General features: G+C 33.8%; 1 protein-coding gene and 1 long non-coding RNA gene across 2 annotated transcripts; one reads left to right on the forward strand and one right to left on the reverse strand.

Moving 5' to 3' along the window:
* The first annotated feature begins 13904 nt into the window (after positions 1-13904).
* On the forward strand, positions 13905-25613 carry LOC132603807 (uncharacterized). The gene is made up of 4 exons (XR_009568537.1): positions 13905-14091; positions 16163-16376; positions 17482-17546; positions 24703-25613. It is a non-coding gene; the product is annotated as an uncharacterized LOC132603807 (long non-coding RNA).
* LOC132603805 (22.0 kDa class IV heat shock protein-like) lies at positions 17554-19866 on the reverse strand. Its single transcript, XM_060317055.1, has one exon. It carries the CDS (start codon positions 18373-18375, stop codon positions 18001-18003), a length of 375 nt encoding a protein of 124 aa, XP_060173038.1. The 5' UTR covers positions 18376-19866; the 3' UTR covers positions 17554-18000.
* Positions 25614-25988: the final 375 nt, after the last annotated feature.

Here is a 25988-nt window from a genome sequence, read left to right on the forward strand (position 1 = left end):
GATGTTATTCACTTTCGTTAATCTAATTTAGCTCATATGTACTTTTAAAACAAACTAGATTTGTTGAATCACTATACATATTTATCCCATTACAGAAATTCTATCACGTGAATCATTACATCATATGATATTCATTCTTTTACTCTCCTCCAAAAGTGTATTATATATTTATCCTTCATTTTGAATTCCTACAAAAGTATTTGAGAATTCAAGAATTTTGCGGAATTTTTATTTCAATATTATATTAAAAAAGGGAAAAGGGTCAAAAATACTCCTTTCTTTCATAAATTGACTACTTTTACCCTCCGTTATAAGTTGGGGCCAAATCTACCCCTCTTGTTACAAGTTGGGCTCAAATATACCCCTATCGTTAGCAAAGTATTCAAAAATACCACATATTTCTAACATATTCCCACATAAGCAACCCTATTCATTGGAATTGCGTGACATGGACGTCACATGACATTTAACTTATTACATGTGGTGCCTACGTGACAATCTTTTTTAAAAAATCTGGAAAATTGATTTTTTTTAAAAACAAATCTGGAAAAAATGGCTTTTATTAAAAATCTGAATTTTTTTGATTTTATAAAACCTGTTTTTTAAAATATATTATTGAAAATTGGATTTTTAATTAAAAAATCTGGAAAATGATTTTTTTAATATGGAAAACTATAAAGTATTTTTTTTTAAATGTCCTAAAAATCTATTTTTTAAAATATAGATTAGTTTTAAAAAACAAAAACTGAAAAGTTGATTTAAAAAAAAACATTTTACAGATTTTTTTAATAAAATATTCAATTTTCAAGAATATTTTTTTTAAGAAACGGGTTTATAAAATCAAAAAAAAATCAGATTTTTAATAAAAGCCATTTTTTCAGATTTATTTTTAGGAAAATCAATTTTCCAAAATTTTTAAAAAAATATTGCCACGTAGGCACCACATATAACAAGTTAAATGTCAGGTGACATCTATGTCACCCAATTCCAATGACTGGGCTTGCTTATGTGAGAATATGTTAGAAATGAGGAGTATTTTTGAATAATTTACTAACGGTAGGGTTATATTTGACTTCAACTTATAACGAAGGGTAAAAATAACCAATTTATGAAAGTAGAGGGGCATTTTTGACCCCATTCCCTTAAAAAAAAAAATCTTGAGTGATTCGTTATATTGTGAAATGAAAGTAAGATGTCATTCTGCTATTTTTGCATCTGGGCAGCGATGAAAATATACTGAATACTCTATATGAATTCAACATTGTTTCATAGTATGTCTCGAACTAATTCTTCACATCCAGGACTCTATATCTTCTTTATTGTCACTTATTATATTATTTTAGTTAATTAAATGTTTTTCTTAATTTTACCATCTTTAATATTTTCCAATACCAACACCGCCAGCAAAATATCAAGCATTATAAGGGGGGAAAGAGTATTTACGGCTATCGCCAATCTTACTCTTTTCTTCACTAATACTGGTTCGTTGTTTTCCCTTTCCATACACACCGATACACTTACAGCGTCTTGGATGGTTGTCACCTATTGTATTGTGCTTTAGTTCTAAATATAATATTGTTTTGATTGTTATTCAAATTTGATCTTATCGTATCGTATCGTTAAATTTATCATCACATACAGGGGTGGATCTACTTTAGGCCAAGGGGTGTCACGTAACACTGCTTCGTCGGAAATTTTACTAAATATTTATATATAATTAAAAGGCAAAATTGAGGATATATTTCTTTAAGTGACACCCCTTAACGCTTTGATATTCCCAGAATGTATCTTAATTTTTGGCTTAATTCTTCTTCTGATGATCGATTCAACCTCTGATAAAAAAAATACCTTGGTTATATTTCATCTCTTCAACAAGTTTGTTCCAATTCGGTGATTAATTTATGTGACCAGCGAGACATTTTTTTACTTATCTCTTTTATTCTAATCGAGTTTTTTCCAGATTTTGTCCCATTAGGATCAATTGCATTAAATACAAATTTTACAAAATTGACTGAGCAATCTAAAGTGAATATTCATTGAGATGAAATATGATATTGAGTGAAGGACAGGGTAATTTTAGGAAAAAGATCTTCTGCCTTTGCACTCGAGGGCCAATCTCCGTCCGGCTCGAGGAAACCTTTGCCCGCCTCCGTTACCTTTTAGGAGGATGCGCTTCAAGAGAATGATTCGGGATTCTTGCAGAGTGGAACCATGCAGTACAAGACACGAGATAGATCTTCCAAAGAACAAGGGTGATCTCGTAGTTCTTGGTCTGTGAAGATGCGTTGTTAGGTGCTCCATTTTATTTTCTCAATGAGGCCGAACCTAAACTTGTGCTTCGGATAGCCTAACTGGTCGGGCGCTATCTCTTTTAGAGTTGAACGCGAGTTTGAAACCCAGCAGCACATCACTTTCTTCTTTTTTTTAAAAAAAGAAGAAGTTGTATTCCTCATTTACAAAAAGTTTTATAACATGTTTGGGTTCAAACCCACAACCTCTTAATTGTTAAGAAAATTATAACCAATTAATCTAAACCTAAATTTTTAATTATTATCGGCAGTAATTTATTTAGACGTAAAGAAGGATCTTTCTGCTTCCCTACTTAATTATTTGCGGTTTTTTTTTTTATGTTTTTTTTCACCTTCTTTCTCGCTACTTTTAATGAGGTTATTTTGAATACATTAAAAAAAAATCTCATCGAGAAAAGTTATAGTATTGTACGTGAATTATGTTTTATTTATATTTTGTTCCGGTGTTACATTGTTTTATTTATTGTTTCTCATTTTAAAATGTGACACCGCTGACAAAAAATCCTGCTTACGTCACTGGTTACATAACAATGAAAAATGTATGTAAAGACATCGTCATTACCTTTTTTTCCTTCTCATTTTGTCTTTATTTATTATTTAATAATCATATTTTATCCTTTATCTTATCTTTTATAATAGTTCTATCTGATACCCTACTTTTCTTGTAGGTTTATCTTTTAAAAAGTTGATATATGACTGAAAATGATACAATCTATTCAAACGATATATTCATCAAAACAATACTATGTTATATTATATTATGATTATACTATACATTATGAAACGATAATTAAGACCATTGTTTTAAAAGGCAGTGTCAGGACTCGCCCCGGGGCTCGCCTCGGGGCAGGGCAGTGGCAAAACGCCCTGGGGCTAACGTGCGGGGCTTAGTTCCTATGAGGCTTACGCCCTAAGCGCCCAACCATACGCCCTAAACACGCCTAACGCCCAACACCCAGGGCTCGCCTAACAGTTCTTACACAAATTATATTTTAAATTCCTTAATTAAAATCATTCACCCTCATAATTGTTTAACAAAATAATGATACTTAATAGTTTTTCATCTATAGAAATAGAAGATTGGGTGTAACTCATATAACAAGTCGTAGTATTGGATATTTACTATTTGAGAACGTTATGAGGGCGAATATCACTTAATTTAAAAAAAAAAAAAAAAACACATAGCGGAATTGTACATTTTCACTTGTCATTGGTCATAAGTCCTATGTATCAGAATTATCATATAATTTTATTTTTTGTTCATGAAGAAGTTATGTTTTAATTGAAATATTGATAAATTTTATTGATTATTTGTTTATAGGGAGATAAAATGAATAGTATGATAGTAATAGTGTTTTAAGAAACTGTGTTTTTTTCCATGTTTGAAAGTTAAAATGTTAGAATTGTTTTGCATTTCATAATAGCTTTTATTTCATTGTATTGTTTATACTTGTAAAATTATGTTATATATAATTACAAGTTATAAGCGGTGTATAATGAATTGCTTTGATCATTTTTTTGTGAGGATCAAGCGCGCGCGCGCACACACACACACACACACACACATATATATATATATATATATATATATTTCATTTATTTACAGTTTTCTTTTATTTTTTTATGTAATTTTATCTATTTAAAAATATTTATTGTAGTTATATTATTTTAAGAAATACTAAAAATTAAATACCCATGGGGCTTACGCCCCATGCCTCGAGGCTTACGCCTCGTCGAGACATATGTAAAACGTCCCGCCTTTTAAAACACTCATTAAGACCATTTGTATTTTGTTTCTTTCTTCTTCTTGTTGTACCAGCTTTTTGATTCCTGTGCACTCACACTGAAGTAAGTGGTTTCATTTCATATTGGCTTTTGGAGACACGAGGAATTCGAAATCCAAAACTAAGGAGAAATTAATAAAAGACATAAATGTAGCGGAATCTTAGTGATCTGCCTTTTCGTTTTCCCACAAGAAACACTTTTCTAAGTGTGATGTTGCTTTAACTTGGCAATTAATCGGATATTATGACACATCATTTGACTGGAATTTCATTTCTCAAGTACATACTTAAAAAATTATTTAACATTTGTTGTTCACTTCATTCAGTCAATGCATTTTGCTTTTTATATATTGGTTAAGAGGTATACTAAACGATCACACTAATTTGGCGCAAACTATTTTAGTTGTACGACCCTTAAATTATTCAAATCTAACGATTTTTGCTAGTCCATTGCATTTTGCACCCCGAACCACGGCTCTCTTTTGCGATTTGCATCCTATCTTATTTTTTTTTTATGACTCGCACCCTAACCTCTTCAATTTCTTGCAAAACAATAAAAACACCTTTTTTATAAATTTAACATGAGGACAAAATAGGAATACAAATAAGAAATCATGAAAATAAAAAATAAAAAATGACATTATATTTAAAAAGAGTTGAAACATTTTTTTTTTGTCTCGTTCCCCTTCCAAATCAAACTATCAGCCACCTAACTTTGCTAAACATTAAGCTAAGAACATTTGCCCATGCTTCACCCACATAGAAACATCGAAAACCCCTTGTTAGTTTCATCCTCTTTTCGGAAAAATAGAAAAAGGATCCAAGAACCACATTTTGATTTATTGTTTTGCATTTGCAGGTATTTTGCTTCTACTGTTGACAGCACCAATTGATGTATTAAGACCTCTAGCATGTGGTGATGGATCCAATTTCTGTACTGAACAAACCAATATGTATTTTTGTATGTGGCTCGACCACTAGCATCTATAGGGATTGTGGGTACACGTTTTACGATTGCACCTATGGGAGCTTATCAATTTGATAAGCCAAACATCAAGCAATGTTTTTTGATTGGTAGATATTCATCTTTTACTTGTGTTGGGCTTTAAGCACCTCATTCATCGGTTATATGGAAGGACAATATCAGTGGCATGATGCGATTTTGGTATACCTTTGGCTTGGCAATTTTCCTTGCTGGCAAACGTTTCTAACTTTATACTCCATTGCCATGTTAATTGTTAAGGAACAAGGAGGCATAAAAAAAGGGTGGTTTTCCTTGGTGGCAAACGTTTCATGATTTCTTATTTGTATTCCTAGTTTGCTCTCATGCTAAATTTATAAAAAGGGTGTTTTTTATTGTTTCGCAAGAAATTGAAGAGATCAGGGTGCAAGTCATAAAAAAAAAATAGAATAGGGTGCAAATCGCAAAAGAGAGCACACGTTAGGGGTGCAAAATGCAACAGGTTCGATTTTTGCTTAAATAGACTTCATAATTGTACTTTTAATCGTCGGATTAAAATCAATCTTGAATCTTGAAACTTATGTGCCAATTTATTTTTCGATTTTATGTTGATTATGTATTCAGTTATGAATTACAATAAATTAACAGCGTTATAAATTAGATATGTAATGACTATCCCTATGTATACACAATCAAAAATGAACAATTGACTGTATAATGCTCTAAACTAACATTCATAATCAAATTGTATTAGCTAGACCTCATTTTATATCATTCCATTTAGTAGCAGAAAAAACTGAAATAACAATATAATAGACAAAGGAAGCAGAGCAAATTGCTTAGATAATCATTTACTTGTAAACTGCCTATTGGAAATTGGAATGACTCCATTGAGAAGTGTAAATGCTTCGTAGAAAAGTGAAATGGGAGGTAAATACTTATGACAGTAAATAGGGATTCTAATTATCTACATGGGAACCCAAAATTTGTACTTATCAATACATTTTTAAAGACCAATAATTAGATACAATGCAACCAAAACCCTAAATATGACTATATATACAACTCTATGGATACATACTTCATCATCCTAAACGTCAAACTATTACGTAATCTGAGGATTTTTTGAATAGAACCCCAACAAATAAATTTACTGACAAACCTCCTAATGGTCCACCAGTGAATCACAACATTTTGTATCAAGATGTTAGGAATCAACTGAAGAAGCTCAAGTTCAAAGTTAACCTGTTGCTGCTGAGGTTGACTCGTGAAATTGGCATAGATTACATGAAAAGATTCTTAATGGAGTTCTATCCTCTAACCGCCATGTATAACATGTTGGAGTTGTCAGCTACTTTTGTCCCAAATGAAGCTAACAATAACTCTATTATCAATATTAGCAGTGCCACTGAATCTGGCTCAAGGTATTCAAGTCTCCATCTGTGAACCAAAAGAATGAGTAGTCCTTTTTGTTGTGCATGCCATGCATATAGCATGGTATGCTAAAATGTATCTAATGTTTTGATTAATTTGATATTTTTGGTGGTTAGCTCCCTACTGTTATTTGGAATATGTTTTGATGATGTTTTGGCATTTGCTACATAACATTATGAAATGAATCAATGAAAATTATGCTTATTATATTATTGTTTTTTTCAACAACTTATTTTGTTTCAACTTTTTATTTTTTGCTAGATGATCATTGACGACAACAAAAAGAACTTAATAAAGGACTACTTGCTCTTTTGGTTCAAAGATGGAGACTTGGATGCTTTGAAGTCAGATTCAGTGTCACTGCTATATTGATAATGAATAGAATTGTTGTTAGCTTCATTTAGGATAGAAGTAGTGAGCAGCTCCTCCAACATGTCATATATGGCAGTTAGAGGATAGAAATTCACAAGAGTCTTATCATGTAGTCTACGTCAATTTTGCGAGTCATCCTTAGGAGCAACATGTTAACCTCAGACTTGAGCTTCTTCATTTGATTGTTAACATCTTGATACAAAATGTTGTTATTATTCACAGGCGAACCCATGAAGAGGTTTGTCAATAATTTTCTTTGTTGTATTTTTATCCATTTTTTCTCAGATTATGTAATAGTTTTGAGGTTTAGGATGATGAAGTACGTATTGTATGCAGTCTATTTAAGTAAAAATCATCACATTTAAATAATTTAAGGGTTGTACAACTAAAATAATTAAAAGATAGAAATAAAGGGCTCTTATACACTGTCATCTTTTTTCATTTCGGGGTGTTTATTGTTGTATACATAAGATTAGTTATGAACTCTTAAGTTAAAACGTAAAAAAGGTCTAAATTGATCACCATTAGAGATTATCAATTTTATCATTCGTTGCAATTTTTATCCATACATAGCCTTGTTGTTAATAAATCATCTTGTATTTGTCCTTGCCGTTAACCGTCTCGTATTTGCCCTTGTCGTTAACGAAACTCAGCATAAATGGGTGGACTCCACGTGTCCAAGTTCTTCAAGAAAAAATGTCATATTATGCCCCTCAGCTTTAGAAGATGATGTAAAATTACGTTTAAATTGAAGCTCTGATAAGGATCAAGATTATTAAGCAGACTTTTTTCTAAGAGCAAACGAGACGCAAAATTACTCTGTTTTAGATAGTATGCGGACAAATTTGACACGTTTACTTCCTCAAAATAATGTTTTCATTGAAAATTATGACAGAGACGCACGACGAGTGTCTGCCAATGAAACATCCTTTGTTCCTATTTAATCCCTTAATTGAAGGAGGTGAAGGGAAGTAGCATGTGAAGTTTGTTTAGGCTTACACAAAATGTCCATAAACTGAGTTGTCTTGGTATGGAAATGATAATGTGAAGAAAACAGAGAGGCAGCCACATGAGGATGAGGTTTTCTTCAATTAATCCGTTGCAAACTGAAAAAATAAAATAAGATCCATTGCAGAACATCAACAATTAGTACAGAATGGGAGCAAATCTCCTAGTTGTACCACTCTTAGGTCTCAAATTATTTGTCATGCTTCTCTTTTGCACGCCTCTTAAAAACATTAATTAGGATTTTTTTTAAATTATTTTACCCCTCATTATTATTTGAACAATCATAGCATCAACTCATAATTAAGATGTTTGTAGTCTTCAAAAATAAGAACTACAAAGGGGAAATGAAAAATAAATAAATAATTTTGTCTCGAGGAGTAATATTTATTGCAATGTCACGTCACGCTCATGAGGCTCTGTCGGTAAGTTTGTAACGTGTGCCATATGATTCATGTTGTCATCCCCATTTTAAAATTTAGCCTCTATTTCTCTCTCTTTTCTTGTCTAGCCATTCCAGGATTTCCATCCTCTCATATGGTTATGCGAAGTGTAAATTCTACCTGTAAATCAGATTTTATCCAAGATATTAATAAAAATGGAAAAGACTCACTTTATACATATTGTCAATACAACTGAACCTCATGGCTGATATGCGGCACATTACACTATCTTCACTAGTTGTAAATTTATCGAAAAGGCCTTATCGAAATGTTTGAATTTCTATCTTGTAAGCAAACACTAGCTTATGCGCACATTATAACTAGAACTAGACGGTCTATGCCCGTGCTGCGCACGGGCCCAACATTTTAAATTATAGTGCATTTATGTGTATATAGTTGTCTTTGAATACTGATTATATATATATATTATATTCAAAACACGATTAATATAACATTGTAGTTTGTGCTCCGTATCTAAAACTTTATTATATTAATGCTTGCTACGAATACAAAATCAGCAAATTTATTAATATTTTTTAAAGAGAAGACTTGTATTTTCCTCTCTTTGAGATAAAATAATAGCAATATTTAAGCATCAGTTGATACTTTTAATTTTAATTCGATTAATTTAAAAGTGTAAAATACTTATTATTTTTTATCAAATTTTGATTTGGATTCACTTTTTTTTATATTGCTTAATTTTGTTAATATAGGGTTCACTTTTTTTTCCCCGTGAGTTTGGAGATGGTGGGTTCCACTTTTTTTACTTTTTTTTTTTAATATTGGTTGGTTGGTGTTTAATATGGGGACCACACTTTTTTTTCTATATTGCTTAGTGTTGTTTAGTATGGGGCCCACCTTTTTGGATATATATATATTATGTTCAAAACACAGTTAATATAACATTGTAATTTGTGCTCTGTATCTAAAACTTTATTATATTAGTGTTTACTACGAATACAAAGTTTCCACTTTTTTTTTGACATTATTTATTTTTTTAATATGGGATTCACTTTTTTTTTTATATTACTTGATTTTGTCAATATGGGATACTATGTTCAAAACACGATTAATATAACATTGTAGTTTGTGCTCCGTATCTAAAACTTTATTATATTAGTGTTTGCTACGAATACAAAGTCTGCACGTTTTTTTTTTACATTGTGTTTTTTTTTAATATGGGATTCACTTTTTTTTTATATTGCTTGATTTTGTTAATATGGGGTCCATTTTTTTCCCCGTGAGTTTAAAGATGGTGGGTTCTACTTTTTTTACTTTTTTTTTTTTTTTAATATTGGTTGGTTGGTGTTTAATATGGAGATCACACTTTTTTTTTAATGCTCAACGGACGACGATCCATTGTCCAAAACTCACTCTTCTATATAATGATTTTGTTAATATGGGGTTCACTTTTTTTATTTTCCCTTGAGTTTAGCGATGGTGGGTTCCACTTTTTTTACTTTTTTTTTTTTTTAAATTTTGGTTGGTTGGTGTTTAATATGGGACCACACTTTTTTTTATAGTGCTTGGTATTGTTTAGTATGGGCTCACCCTTTTGGACATTATTAGTTTGCACTATATATATATATATATATATATATATATATATATATATATATATATATATATATATATATATATATATATATATATATATTATGTTCAAAACACGATTAATATAACATTGTAATTTGTGCTCCGTATCTAAAACTTTATTATATTAGTGTTTGCTACGAATACAAAGTCTCCACTTTTTTTTTTTTTGACATTGTTTGTTTTTTTAATATGTGATTCACTTTTTTTTTATATTGCTTGATTTTGTCAATATGGGATACTATGTTCAAAACACGATTAATATAACTTCAAAACACGATTAATATAACATTGTAGTTTGTGCTCCGTATCCAAAAATTTATTATATTAGTGTTTACTACGAATACAAAGTCTGCACATTTTTTTTTGACATTGTTTATTTTTTTAATATGGGATTTTTTTTATATTGCTTGATTTTGTTAATATGGGATCCACTTTTTTTTTCCCGTGAATTTGGAGATGGTGGGTTTCACTTTTTTACTTTTTTTTTTTTTTTTAATATTGGTTGGTTGGTGTTTAATATGAGGACTACACTTTTTTTTAAAAAAAATATTGGCTAATGTTTAGTTGGGCCCACACCACACTTTTTTTTTTTAAATATTGACTAATGTTTAGTTGAGCCCACACAACTAAGAACACGGGCCGTTTTTATGGAAAACGGACGACGAAGCTGGGTGCAAACCCATGCTTCTTAATAGTAGTAATTTATTCCCAATTGGAAATGGAAGATTTGCGCAACGAATTTTCTTACGCAAAATTTATCTTTTAAACTTTTTTTCTAAATGTAGGCTAAAAGTTCCCGATCATCACTATTGGATCTATCCATGCAAAGGGCAATTGGCGCGAATGCCCTTCAAATGCGCTGGTCTTTAATTTTTGCCCCTGTAATGCGTGGTCTTTAATATTTGCCCTTCTGAGCTAAAAGATAATAAGAAAAAGACATTACTACCCCTACCCATAACATATAAAAACCTGAAAGTCTGTAACGAACCCCAAACATCCAATTAAACCTATCCATCATTCCAACAACAAACCTTTCAATCGTTTCATCGTTCCAACATTTCATCGGAGAAATCTCCATTGATTTTGCTGCTACAACGTCGGAAAAGATAAATACATAATATATAGCGTTTCAATTGAACATAATTCAACTCAATTTGATGCTTTATTAAGTTTAGATTTGTTAATATTTGAAAATAACAACAAATCATCTTCTATGAACTAAACAACTGATATTCAGTTGAGATTCAACATTGCAAATCATAATTTTACTCAACAACATAGAATTGATCAAATTTATTGCTTTGTTCTGATTTTGATTAGTTTATACGTTCCATTTGATTAGTATACAATGCTCAATGACTTAGACTTGAAATTACAGTAACTTCAGTTGACAAAAAATAATCAGGCAAAGTTCTGAACAAGTATACCGGAGGAGGCAGAAGTTCGCCTTGCAAAAGAACAAAGTATGCCGTTAGAGTCAAACTTTCATTTTCATAAGCAAAACATCAAGTATACAAGTGTTAAGAACTAGAAAAGTATGCCGGAGGAGGCAGAAGTTTACTTTACAAAAGAACAAAGTATGCTGTTAGAGGCAACTTTCATTTTCATAAGCAAAATAAAAAAGTACACAAGTGTTAAGAATTAGACAAGTCTGCCAGAGGAGGCAGAAGTTCACTTTACAAAAGAACAAAGTATACTGTTGGAGGTAAACTTTCATTTTCATAAGCAAAACATCAAGTATACAAGTGTTAAGAGCTAGAAAAGTATGCCGAAGGAGGCAGACGTTCACTTTACAAAAGCACAAAGTATGCTATTAGAGGCAACTTTCATTTTCATAAGCAAAATAAAAAAGTACACAAGTGTTAAGAATTAGAAAAGTTTGCCGGAGGAGGCAGAAGTTTACTTTACAAAAGAACAAAATATGCTATTAGAGGCAACTTCATTTTCATAAGCAAAATAAAAAAGTACACAAGTGTTAAGAATTAGACAAGTATGCCGGAGGAGGCAGAAGTTCACTTTACAAAAGAACAAAGTATGCTGTTAGAGGCAACTTTCATTTTCATAAGCAAAATAAAAAAGTACACAAGTGTTAAGAATTGGACAAGTCTACTGGAGGAGGCAAAAATTCACTTTACAAAAGAACAAAGTATGCTGTTAGAGGCAAACTTTCATTTTCATAAGCAAAACATCAAGTATACAAGTGTTAAGAACTAGAAAAGTATGCCGGAGGAGGCAGAAATTCACTTTACAAAAGCACAAAGTATGCTGTTAGAGGCAACTTTCATTTTCATAAGCAAAATAAAACATTATTAACATAACAACACCAAAAACACATAAGATTGCATAAAAACCAAAATTATTAACAAGACAACACCAAAAAACCGAGACACACATAAATTAACTTAATTCATGAAGTTATGCCGGAACAGGCATAACTTTATGATGGAACCGACATAACTTCAGTTTCAAAAACCAAGAACTCTGCCGGATCCGGCATATGTTGCCTCAGACAAACACATTCTTCACAAAAACCAGATTATTAAACAAAAACAATAGCAACAACATAAAACAACTGTTCACAGGCAAAACTTCAAAGATTCAACAAAGAGAAAACCAAAACGCATATCAAAATCAACTAAAACATATTACGACATTCATAATACGACATTCAAAAAACCAAAATATATACATGGGGAACGAAACTAAAGTTCAAAAAATCATACAGACACTGTAACAAAACACTATAATTTTAAATAAAAAAGGATCAATTAAATATAAAAAACGACGAAGACAAAGATATCAATTCAACAAACGACAATTTAACATAAAAACAAATATTGAAATGAGCAAAAGATCCAAATTCGTCCCTAAATTTTAGAACAGATAAGACAGACACAAAACAGAGCAGGAACGAAGAAGCAAAAAAAAAAGAAAAGAAAAGGGCAAACGACGAAATAGAAAGAGTTTTAATGGGGTAAGAGTAATTTCGTCAAAAAAATTTCATTAAACAGGTGGCAAGGGTAAAAATTAAAGAAGACATAAATGAGGGGCAAAATATAAAGACCAACCCAAAAGAAGGGCACTCCGCGCAAAAAAAAATCACCCTATGGGAAGCTGGTTATGGCCCAAGGATCTGATTTCCTTCTATATCTAGCTGGGCAATTTGCACGACTGTCCTTCGTTGATGTTCTTTAATTTTTGTCCCTCAAATTGCTGGTCTTTAATTTTTATCCTTCGCTTAAAATACGCATAGGTTCTGGATTCGAATCCCGATTTATTCATAAAAATAAAATAAAAATTCACACAGCGAGACTTTGCAAAAAGTCTGCCTTATGCGGCAAACTTTGCCTTAAGGCATAATTAAAATAAATTGTGATATTATTCTATTTCATGTTTGTTACAATTTTTGATTTCATGATTATCCATCATGAGACTATTATGATATTTTATATACTTAGGATAACAATTCCGAAGTTACTAACCCTAGATAAAATAGCAAAATATACCCTTCTCCCAACTGTATAAAAGATGAAAAAAATTGACATAAATATCCGCCCATCAAAATTATAGCCAACAAATGGATATTTTTTGTTTAATGATGTATAATATACATAAATTGTACAATTATGATACATAATAGTGTATATTTTTTGTACTCTCTCCATCCCAATTTAAGTGTTTTAGTTTGACTAAGCACAAAATTTAAGAAATAAATGGAGACTTTTAAATCTTATGATCTTAAATTAAAGATGTGCGTAATCCTTTAAATCTTGTAGTCTCAAATTTATCAAAATTTACTAAATATAGTTTTTTTTTTTTTTTTTTGAGGCAAACCAAAGTATATTGACTATAGTAAGACATGAAATAGAATCATACAAAAATTATATTTTATTTTAACTAGCGAATATAATTATTTTTTGCGGGACCTACCAAATGTGTAACTTGTCACACAAAAGATGCCCATAGAGATAAAGCTATAAAAAGTCTTAGCAGCCGCAGTACAACCCTAATCTGAAATCTCTGAAAAATTCATCAGTGCTTGAGAAAGTGGTTATTGGAGTTTGATAGGTGAGGATACTCCCAAAACATTTACACGGCACTTGTACAGAGCACTGACGTTGTTGTTGTAAATGTTTTTCGAGTATCTTCTCCTATAAACTTCAAAATCTAGATCCCACAAGACACGGGTGAGTTAAATCACATACTACTTTTATCGGTTTGTTACCCCCCGGTCCAAATCTGATCCATTCTATTTGGCTGCTTTGACAAAAAGAAACACAAATATTATACTTCGTCTGTCCCAATTTATGTACCAATACTTTTTTCGCTTTTCAGAGTCAATTTGATTAAATTTTGAAGCTAAGATTAATTCAATATTTTAAAATTAAAATTTATATATTTAAAAATTAAAATACTGGTCAAATTTGATGGACCGAGGAAGTAATTTACTTGAATTTTATTAGAGAATCAATTCATATAGCCGACTTGCTTGTGACAAAGCTATTAGGGGAGTTTTTCGCTGGACTTTGATAGGTCTAAACATATTCTCAACTGAAACAAAAGAAATCAGTACCAGAAATGAATAAGTATAAGTTCAACTTATTGTACATGAGGAAAAAAAAAGTTAAAAAATGAAAGGTAGAAATCAATTGATTATGTTTAGCTTACATCTCTCGCTTTCCTGCTAGATAGGCTAGGTGACCATTTTTGTACCACTTTCTTACTAGCAGTATTAGCACTATTCTCGTAGTTTCGTGTTCTTCTTACTTCCTACTTCCTGTGATTTTTGTACTTCGTTTATCGCATTATTTCGTTGTTGTTATTGTTTCCTTATTAAATGCTATGTACTGCTTTCCATTTCGCATGTTATTGTGGTGTTAGTGCTTTCATTTCCTTATTCTCTTTTTTGTTTTCTTTTCAACTGCTTTACTCGAGTCGAGGGTCTTTCGGAAACAAACTCTCCATCTCTACGAGGTAGGGGGTAAGGTCTGGGTACACTCTACCCTCCCCAGACCCCCACATTGTGGGATTACTCTGGGTATGTTGTTGCTATTATGTGCTTAGTCCATTTCATGTTATCCGTGCTAACTGTATGAACTAATTTTAATTCATGACATTCTTATTTATCAATGCTCCTCTAACCGTTGTAGGATTGAATTAGAATGCATTTTGCAGATTGTTGATCTAATGTATTCCACTTTATACAATACCTTTTATCAAGTAAATACATGCTAGAGATGGAAATGAATAACGTTCTAATTGTTGGGATATGGGGAATGGAGGAACCGGGAAGATGACAATTACAAGATCCATATTTGATGAACTCTTTTGCCAGTTTGAATCTTCTTGTTTCCTTATGGATATTAAAGAAAATGAAACAAAGCGCGAAATGCATCCTTTGCAAAATATGCTTCTTTCTAAACTATTAAGAAAAAAAAAAGTTGATTACATCTATGATAAGTATTAGGGGAAGCACATGATAGCGAGTAGATTTCATTCCAAGAAGGTTCTAATTGTGCTTGATGACATAGATTGCAGAAACCACTTTGATTACTTAGCAGGGGATATTAACTGGTTTGGTAATGGTAATAGAATTAAGACGTGCTGAAAAGCTCTTTGCAGAAAAATGAAGGGAAAACTGTTATAAATAAAATGTGAAGGGAAAACTGTGTATGATATATGCCCACCTTCCAATGCTACAGTAGATAGAAAACAGTTTTTCCACGAGGTAAGCCTCTTTTTCAATATAAGATCTGAAAAATAAAAATCTCATTTGATCTAATCAGTTTTTTTTTTTTTTTGGTCTTTTTGGGGTATATAATGGAGATAAGTTGTGGACTGGATACAGAATAGATACAAACATATACAGAGAGTATCAAAACATTCAGTAGATTATAATGGACATTAAGTAAAAAATCTGTTACCTCATAAATATAAAAAAAACACATCGGTGTATCTGACTGAGCTCCATTATATGCCATGGTTCCTCGTCATTATAATCTTATTGACTTCTCAGGGAGCTGTACAATAATCTTCAGGCACAAGACCAAATAAGTAAACTTTGTTCTCGACCCCTCCATAAATGAATCGCTAGTATGAACTGCTCAGTTAAACTTACCTTCAGCCAATTAGGTATATCAGCTTTCACTATAGTTTATTCTTGAAACCACGTGGAGAACAGTATTTTGATGATTTTTTAGCTCTGTAGTTATACATGTGTGTTTGTGTATCTCAGTTTTCTATATATGTTGTGAACAGTATTTGACAAATCTGAAGACGCTTGATCTCGGCTTCTCCAAAAGATTGATACAAACACCAAATTTCAAAGGAACGCCAAATTTGGAGACTTTGCATCTGAAGGGATGTATAAATCTTGAAGAGAACACTATCCTTGGGATATTGCAAAAAGCTCATTTTCTTAAATTTGAAGGAATGTTAAAGCCTTAAGAGGCTTCCAAGTAGTTTTCGCGCGGTATGTCCTAAATATCTGGATTTGGACGAGTTTTCTAGTTTAGAAATTTTTCCACATATCCTTGGAAGCATGCATTGCTTGTTAGAGATTAACCTACAATCCTTCGGGATAAGGAAACTGCTATAGTAAAATCAGCTGGTTGGCAGACATTGTAACTCTTCCTTTGTAAGTTGACAAGTTTGAAAAACCTAGATGTGTCGGCTCCTTCAAACCCGAAACCTTGCCGGAAAGTATTGGGGGTTTAAAGAACTTAAAGGAATCTTGATGTTAGATGTACTCTAATTTCACGACCTCGTATTCCACTGTAAGGTTTAACAAACTTAAATTCTTGAGGTTTCCAAGACCAGTATTGGAAGAAGGCCAAGCTGCAGTGTGTTTTGTGTTTCCGAAGTTTGCTAAAGGGTAACTCTCATTGGAACTTCTGGATCTCAGCTACTGCAATTTAATAGATGGAGGGCTTGCAGAAGACTACATCATCCTTGTGTCTTTTCTCTTTTTTTACATATCTCCCTGAGCTTTACATTACTTGTATATATATCTTGATTTATTTAGTATGCTAAATCCAACTTATGTCGTTTATCATATAAATACTAGAGACCATTTATTTTAACCTTGATTCTTAATTGATTCGAAACAGTTTTTCATGTATGGTTGCAGTTTGATGGTTGAGTAACTGGAAACTATTTCAAGTTGATTGAAAATTGTATGAGCTGACTAACAGCTTGTAAGTTAGCTGAAAAATCCTAAAACATTCATTCACCCTCATCTGCTATATCAGTTGAATAGGAATCGAGTTAATTACCTTTGTAACAAGTTGGGCATGATTAATATATGTACTCCAACTTAAGGGGGAGTGTTACAGAATGTATATAGACTTCATTCTTAGTAATGTATGTAGACGTCATTCTTAGTAATGTACATAGCCATAATTAGGTAGTAGATTTATAGGAACACGTATTTATTTTCTTTCGTAAGTTAGCACCTAAGTATTGTATTTATACCTTTCTTGCTTGTTGGAAATAAAAAAAAAAGTCTTAAATTCTATTACAGAAACTATTTACTTTAACCTTGAATATGAAATGATTTGAAGCAGTTTTAATTGCAGGCTTGCAATTTGAAGTTCTGGAAACTAGTCCAAGTTGATTGAAAATTGTTTGAGCTGACTAACAGGTAAGTTAGCTCAAAAGTCCTGAAACACCTATTCACCCTTCTCTGGTATTTTTATCAATTGATTGTTATGGATATATGTTTGAAAGTCTCTGAATTCCCAACAGAGCTGATAACTCTGTTATAAGCTTATCAGTCTAACACTCAAAGTAAGAACGATACTCAGTAGGCTAAGTGAGTACTAAAGTCAGTTAGTTGTTTGGTTACTGCAGTAGTGCTTGTTTGAAAACCAGCAAGAAAGAATCCAAGACTATAGGATACACAAACTTTTGAAAGGCAATGAAGTATAATTTCATCACATTAACTGTCTTTTTACATACAAGCTTCACTTAAAATTGTACAAACAAGTCCCTAACATACACCGGGTTCTGAATGAACATGGAGACCAGCAAGCAATGGTCTTTAGAGAAGGATCAATATCAAAATCATAAGTCTAATTACATTTTCAAGAACTATATTACAGACACACAAAGCCAAGACACATCAATAAACCAAACTTCACACTTGTTAGTTTAAAACTCAGCTTTGGTAGCTTAATATCGTGACCACCAGCAGAGTTGCTTTCCTTGGCAATACTAATCACCTTAATCTGCTTCTTCTTCTCTTCAGCCAAATTTGGCACAATAATATTCAAGACACCATTTTCCACATGAGCCTTAATGCGTTCCAAATCAGCATTTCCAGGAAGTCTAAACTGTCTCCAGAATTTTCCTGAAGTTCTCTCAGTTCTGTGCCACTTCTCCCCTTCAATTTCTTGATCCATTTTCCTTTCCCCACTGACTCTTAACACCCTGTTTTCTTCCACCTCAATCTTGATGTCCTCCTTCTTCATCCCTGGTATACAACAGCAACAACATGCCCAGTGTAGTCCCACAAGTGGAGTCTGAGAAGGGTAGGATGCATACGGACCTTACCCTATCTTTGTGGGAATGGGGTAGAGAGACTGTTTTCGATAAACCCTCAACTCAAAGGAAGTAATCCAGGCGGTAATGAAAAGAAAATAACGTCAGCAAAAGACAGACACACAAAGCAAATAAAGCAACACTAGTGGTAAGAAATGGAGTCTTCATCCCTGATATGTCAAGTGTAATTACGTGATCTGTTGCTGTTTCCTTTCAGTCTGAGCGAGCTAAGGCGATTGATTCGACTCCTTTTGGGATGGTAAGTGGGGTTTGTTCAAGAATCCTGAAAGGGCCCTCTATTATGTCCCAAAAAGAGCATGTGTATGTCATTAGTGCCTCAGTTTGGGATGGTAGAAAGGCTACAGCCATTGGTAACACAAGAAATAACCTCATAAAGCTTACTCTTGTTTTCACCATTTTTTCTTCTATTAAGTACACGGTTTGAAGAAGAATTATACAAGTTTCTGGAGAAAGAACCCTGAGGAAGAAGTTTGCTAAGGGGGGACACTTGGAAATAAGAGACATTATTTCTGAAATGTTCATTTCCTGCTCTTGAATATTCAGGGTAAGCAAGGATTGTATTCACCTTCCCTCCGTTTTAATTTATTTGTCTTACTTTCCTTTCTAGTCCATTTAATTTTTTTTTCCACTTTAAAAAAATGCGTCTTTCGTTTTTTGACAATATTTTAATTCCAACTTTCCACATAGCATGTTTAAGACCACAAAATTAGATGACATTTTGGTACATTCTACATATCTTTAGCTTAAGACCACAAGATTTAAAAGTTTCTTTACTTTTATAATTGGTGGTTATTTGTTCTTCTTTTGACCAACTCTTTCCACATCGTCTTATAAAGATTCGTGGTAAATAAGAGTAGTTAATTAATTCGTCTCATAGAGTTAGCTATTTTGTCCTTCAACTACAAAAATCAAAATATGTAACAAATGAAAACATGGAATTTTAATAATTCTCCAAACTATTTTTGCCTCCAACCTCTTTACACTTTTACACATCATATCGAGGAAAAGGTACTAGTACAAGCAAAAGAGAGTAATAAGTTGTTAGTTTTATTTGTGTCAAGTATGTAACAAAGGGAAGAATTTTAAGGATATATGTTACTTGCTCTATTAGGTAAAGATGATCTCGTGATATAAAAATTACTTATATTGTATATATTAGTATAGTTTCACATTTCAGAAAGACAGACTTGTTTTGACATAATTCGAAAACCAATTAGGTTGCTTGGCACTATTTTCTTTGGTTTTCTTCTGGTAGCACTATGTTTTGTAGAATTGTAGTGTTGTCTAAGGAAGTCGCCCTGCAATTTCTCTCTTCCGTTTTTCTTTGCTCCTGATGTTTCGACTCTTCAGTCTTCCCTACACGATGTTGACTATCTTTTTTCTTGTCTAACTTGATTAAAGTTTACGGGCAATTTGGGCATTAAAAGTTATTTTGTATTTCATATACCGAATTTCAGAATCTGTAAATATTAAAGCTCAGTATTTGAAATAGTACAGTGAAATATTGAAACTAATTTGAGAAATATTTTATGTGAAATAATGACATGAACTCACAGTGGTTTAACTTTTGCTGACTCTTTTTTTTAAGTGAAATTCATGTCCGAACACAATTAACTGCAAAATAATCTGTTTCAATTTATCCCTTAATACTCTTTGTTTTCGTTTTTTCCAATTTCAACAATATAAATGTTTTCCACACACCTACTAAAACTAAGTGCCTATCAAGTTCTTCTACATTTACCTCTCTATATTCCAATGCATAAATTACAAAAATCACAATCAGATCAAATAGTCTGGTTCCTATCTGTGACTGTCTTGACTATCAGGTATGGAAGAGAAATTTAGCTACCAAATTCCAATTTTCGTACTAATTCCTCCTTGACCAAGTCAAATATAAGAAATGTATAATATTTTGGTTGTCTAACAATGGTACTACCACATGTAAACCACAATTAGTTTTTTCAATTATTCAATCATCATTTAACAATGTGTCCAAGTCAATTATTCTCCTTCTTCTTCGTCTCTCTACTTCTTCATCATCTCCATTTTAGCTGATAATACGTCCTTTGCATATTGCCCTTCATCTGTCTGCAGTAGTGGACTTAAAATTTCATATCCTTTTTGGAGACTTGACAGCTACAATTCCACCTTTCCAAATTACTGGAGCTTTTAACCAAAATCATCCCTCTTGTTTCACCCCAACTTCCGCTACATCCTTAAAATATTCTACACAACCCAAAACATCCTTTAAGTTTCCCAAAGTTGACCAAAAACATCCCTGTGTTAACATTTCCATCCATATTTAACGGATTCTTCATTTGCAGATTGATCCAGGATTCGGTATCAATTGCTCTCAGATTGCTCCAGTTATTTACATGTCCAATGATTCTCTCTTGGTTAAAGAGATTGATTACAGTACATATTCCCTTAGCCTGGTAGATATTGATGCTTCTGACTAGAGTCGTCAAAATGGGCTTGGCCCTTGAGGCCAGCCTAGCCCTGCCCGCTATTAGGGGAGGGTTGGGCTAAGATTATTTAAGCCCATTTAAACTGAAGCTTATAAGCCTAGCCTAAGTCAGCCTATTGACCCTTGAGGCTTGATCGAGGCTGGGCCGAGGCCGGCCCGTGGGCCAAAAGTCTATTTAAATTAAAAATTTAAAAGAAGATTGTGTAGGATACTAAGTTTTAGTATCTTACTCATTGGCTTTAAATCTAAATCACTAAGTACATAAGTTGTATTCGTGATTGGAAATTTAATTTTAACTTGAAATTTAAAAAAAAATCGAAAAAAGAAGTAAAAAGTAGGAATAGTGATTATCGAATTAGTCTTAGTATCTTACAATACTTTTCTCAGTTAGCGTTAAATCCCTAACACTAAATTCCTAAAGTGTACCCTAATACTAAAATATCTAATCACCACGTATAAAAATTGCATCCATAATGAAATTGTCAAAATTTGTTACTCGAATTAGCTGCTGAGCTTTACCAAATTCACGGTGGTAATATTATTAAGCGAATTTAAACAATACTGATTAGTTTCTGAAACGTAGTTATTTGATAATGTTTAACTAATTAATTTTGCATATGGCTGTAGATGAAGATGAAGATGTTAATTAAGATAATTTTATCACAAACGGATTCAAATGTGCTTGACAATGTATAGGTGTTGAATATGTTATAAGTTGTCGTAGAATTATGTACTTCCATATAATCATATATTAAATATGTTAACAAATTGGTATACTTAATTGAAAAAATTATTCTTATAAAAAAATATTGAAAAACAAAAAGGGTTGGCCCTCCCATCCCACGACCCTTGTAGGGCTGGGTTGGGCTAGCCATTTTAAGGCCCATTCAAATGAAGGGCCGGCCCGCCCCAGCCCATCAAATTCCTTGGCCCGCGAGGCTTGGGCTGGGTTGGGTTGGGCTGGCCCATTTTGACAACTCTACTTCTGACAGCAAAGGATGGCCTAGAGCACATCATAAGCTTACTCTAGAAGACTTTCCATTTGAATATTCGGAGCATGATACAACAACAATAACAACATACCTAGTGTCGTCCCAAATTTTTGTGCGGAGTGCCCTTCAAATGCGCGGGTCTTTAATTTTCCCCTCAATTGTTGGTCTTTAATTTTTGCCCTACGCCTAAAACTTCTAGGTTCCGGGTTAGAATTCCCGCTCAGTCAAAAATTAAAAAAAATTCGCCAGGTAGACCTTGGATTCGCAAGGCAGAGTTTTGCCTGCGAAAATCTGTCTTAAAGGCAAAATTTTACCTTCAGGCAGAATCCTGCCTTTGCTTGCGAAATTCTGCCTGAAGGTAAAATTCTGCCTGTAGGCCTAACTTTGCTATAAAACTCTGTCTTGCGATTTTTTTTTTTTGGGATTGAGCTCGGGTTCAAACCGCAAACCTCATGGTATTAGTCGAAGGGAAAAAAGTAAAGACCATCCCAAAATAAGGGCATTCCTGCGAATTGCCCATGTATTCCTACATAGTGGGGTTTGGGGACTAGGGACTGGGGATTGGGGAGGGTAAGATGTACGCAAACCTTACCTCTACCTTTATAGGGTAGAGAGGCTGTGTTACACCTCGGAAAAGTCCCCGTACATGTACAAGGAATAGACCAACGAAGGGTATAATTGTGTGGTGTTTTACTAAGTAAGGAGTGATGATTTATGAATTTTTGGAAATGAGAAAGTTGTAGAATTTCATGCAGCTCAGTGGTCGTATAGTGATTTACGGCCCGTAAAGTAATTTACGGACCGTAAACCACCATCGTCCTCTAGCCTTCCAAGTTGCAACTTTCTGTCTAATGTTGTAATGGTTAAATACGACTTGGTATACGGCCCGTAAACTGGTTTACGGACCGTAAACCTCGATCGTAAACTGCAATATTCCTCAGCCAAGCCTTTCTGTTTTGGACATGCTTAAATACGACCAGGGAAGACGGCTCGTAAACTGTGGTTTACGACCACTGTTCACCCCGACTGAAATTCATTAAATATCAAACTTTGAGTTATTAAAAGGGACCAAAGCCTCATTTTATTTCATTCTTCATCCATACACTTCAGGAACACTCTAGAATATTCTCCACAACACTTCATTAAAGAGAATCAAAGGAACATCAAGATCAACCACATTAAATATCCATAAGACCTAGTGTATGGAGTGCAATAAAGGTCATCTACCTCAAGAAACCCCAAGAAGGGTGAAGTAGGGTTTTTGTGCAAAGGAGGTATTACTACTCAAGACTTATTCAACCATCATCTAAGGTAAGTTTCATGACTTTGGCATGTTGTTTAAAGTATTAGGAGACTAAGACACTTGAATTGTAGTAAGACATAGGAAGTGCACCATTATTGAGTGAATAGTGTCACTATGGGATGATAGATGAATGGAATCATGGATGTTGATATTCTATGATTATAAATACGTTATAAATGACGTATAGACCATGGAATAGGTGTGAAGTTAGCAAAATTATGATGATAAGAAAAAACCACTAAATGTGGAGAAATTGGAGAAAATTGTTGGATTTTGCTAAACGTATATAAATGATAATTGCTTAGCTAACGACAACATGAATTCTCTTGAAGGTATATGCACGTGCAATAAAGGAAGAACGAGTAAGCGATAAGAATAGTAAACGTTAAAGGTATGTTAAGGCTAGTCCCCTTCTTTCTAAAGGCATAATCCTTCCGTTATAAATCTTTGTGTCGTACTCATAATATGATTGAATCCATATATGTTCGAAGCTCACGAATTTCATGATCCTTATAATGTTATTGAGTTTCTGAAGGCATGATTTCGATGCTATGGCTTCATAAATGTTTCCATATCTTCCTCGTTTTCCAAAGTTAAATATTTACGACTCCAAGGCATAATTCCTTTCCTAATAACTCATAGTTGTTTTCTCAAAATGTCGTATTTTCCAAACTAGAGATTTATGATTTTGTGAGCTCTTATGATAACAGCGATGAGCGTGTTTTTATGATGGTTATGATGATGACAATTTTATGACTAAAAGTCTTAAGTTATGAGATCAATGCTTTTATGAGATGATTTTATTCGTAGAGATTTCCATGTACATGAGCTTATTATTATTATGAGGTGATTAAGCTTATTCGAAATTTCTTAATTCCTTCATTGTTGGTATTCTCACCTTATGACCCTTGTTCCTTCAAGGTGAGACAAAGCGATGATGATTATTCCATAATATAATCGGAGGTTACCGACCTTACGTCACTCCGATAGAGCTACAACCTTTCCTTGGGCTCTCATGCATGCTATGTACACTATATATATATATATATATATATATATATATATATATATATATATATATATGTATGTATTCAGGGGACATGGGGAAGGTGAGGCGCTATAGACGCATAGCCACCTGGACAGCTGGCATATCATGATTTCATTTCGGACGCGGGATATATGGGTTATGGATCGGGCCGTACGTTTCTCGGCACTAACATATTATATTTATGGATCGGGCCGTACGCTCCTCGGCACTAACATTGTATTGATATATGGATCGGACTGCACGTTCCGCAGCAAAGCACTATTAGGCATGCATGGATCCGCCTTAAGAGGCAAGCAGTTATCGGTTATCTTCTTGTTTTACTTTACTTTCTTATTCTTACCTTATTTCTTAGATGTATGCCTTATATACTCAGTACAATGCTCGTACTGACATCCTTTTCTTTGGATGATGTGTTCATGCCCACAGGTAGACAGGAAAGCGGTCCAGACTAATAGGAGTTACCAGTTGAGTTGAGGAGCACCCCATCTTCCGGAGGTGCTAATTGGTTGATTCTTTTGTGTATATATTGTGTATGTCACTCAATAGAGGCTCGTAGGTGCCCGATGTGGGTTGTGTGGTTCCACGACGTGGGTAGTATGCATGTGTATAAGTATATTGAAATATGATTGTATATCAGAGTATTATATTTTGTAATGGAAAGCAGATCTTCCCCTTAAAGTTAACAGAAAATCGATAAGTGACTGTGGAATAGATTAAGAAAATGATAGCACGAGCGGTGCTCGGTGGTTAGCCTCGGGTACCCGTCGCGGCCCCTAGTCGGGTCGTGACAGAAGTGGTATCAGAGCAGTTCGTCCTAGGGAGTGTCTACGAGTCGTGTCTAGTAGAGTCTTGTTTATCGGTGTGTTGTGCACCACATCTATAAACAGGAGGCTACCGGGAATTTAGGAAAGTTGACCATCCTTCTTCTTAATAGATCGTGCGATAGAGCTGTGTTATAAGATTATTCCTCCTCTAACGGTGCGTTATAATTTCAGCTAAGCTGATGAAAAGAAAAGCTACGGCGGCCCAGAAGGGCAAGATGGTGGTTGAAGAAAGGCTTGATCGAGAGCCGTCTATAGATATAGAGGAAGGTGGATCCCAGAATAAGGCCCCACCTCGATGTTCCCATACTCCGTCCACATTTGAGGACCAAAGGGGAGCCTCGTTCTTAGCTCCAGTACCCCCCGTTCCTTGGCAAGATACCGCGGGCCAAGAGATGAGACAGGCCATTCTTTTACTGACTCAATTGGTAGCCGCTCAAACTCAGCGCCATAATGCGGGTCACGATGACAGGGGTTGGAGAAAGGGAGTTAATTCTTTTGGGTCTGACCATGAGATTAGAGATGCTCCTCCGCAGTTTCCCAAACCCAGATTTGATGGACCTACTTATTCAAGTTCATCCCAGAGTCTCAGAGTTGCCAGTTCTCGGGTTCAAAGTGATTCCGATCAGGCGAGGTCACCAGTACCACGATGTACTCAGTGTCGCAAGTTGCATCGGGGACCATGTTGACAGGGCTTGGACGTATGTTATGCCTGTGGTCGGCCAGGTCATCTAAAACGAAATTGTCCATCGCTACGTGGTAAAAGAGAGGTTCGGACTACGGGAATGGTAACGGGCTCTTCATCATCAGCACGCCCTCCAAGGTCAGGGCCACAGGGGCTAATAAGCAGTGGTAGAGACCGAAGAACGTCTAGTCCAAGCAGATCCCAGC

The sequence above is a fragment of the Lycium barbarum genome, chromosome 7 (genome assembly GCF_019175385.1).
Source record: "Lycium barbarum isolate Lr01 chromosome 7, ASM1917538v2, whole genome shotgun sequence".
NCBI lineage: Eukaryota > Viridiplantae > Streptophyta > Magnoliopsida > Solanales > Solanaceae > Lycium > Lycium barbarum.

Bases quoted from the DNA above. Each gene is read 5' to 3' on its own strand.
- LOC132603805 (XM_060317055.1), bottom strand. From the start codon at position 18,375: ATGAAGAAGGAGGACATCAAGATTGAGGTGGAAGAAAACAGGGTGTTA.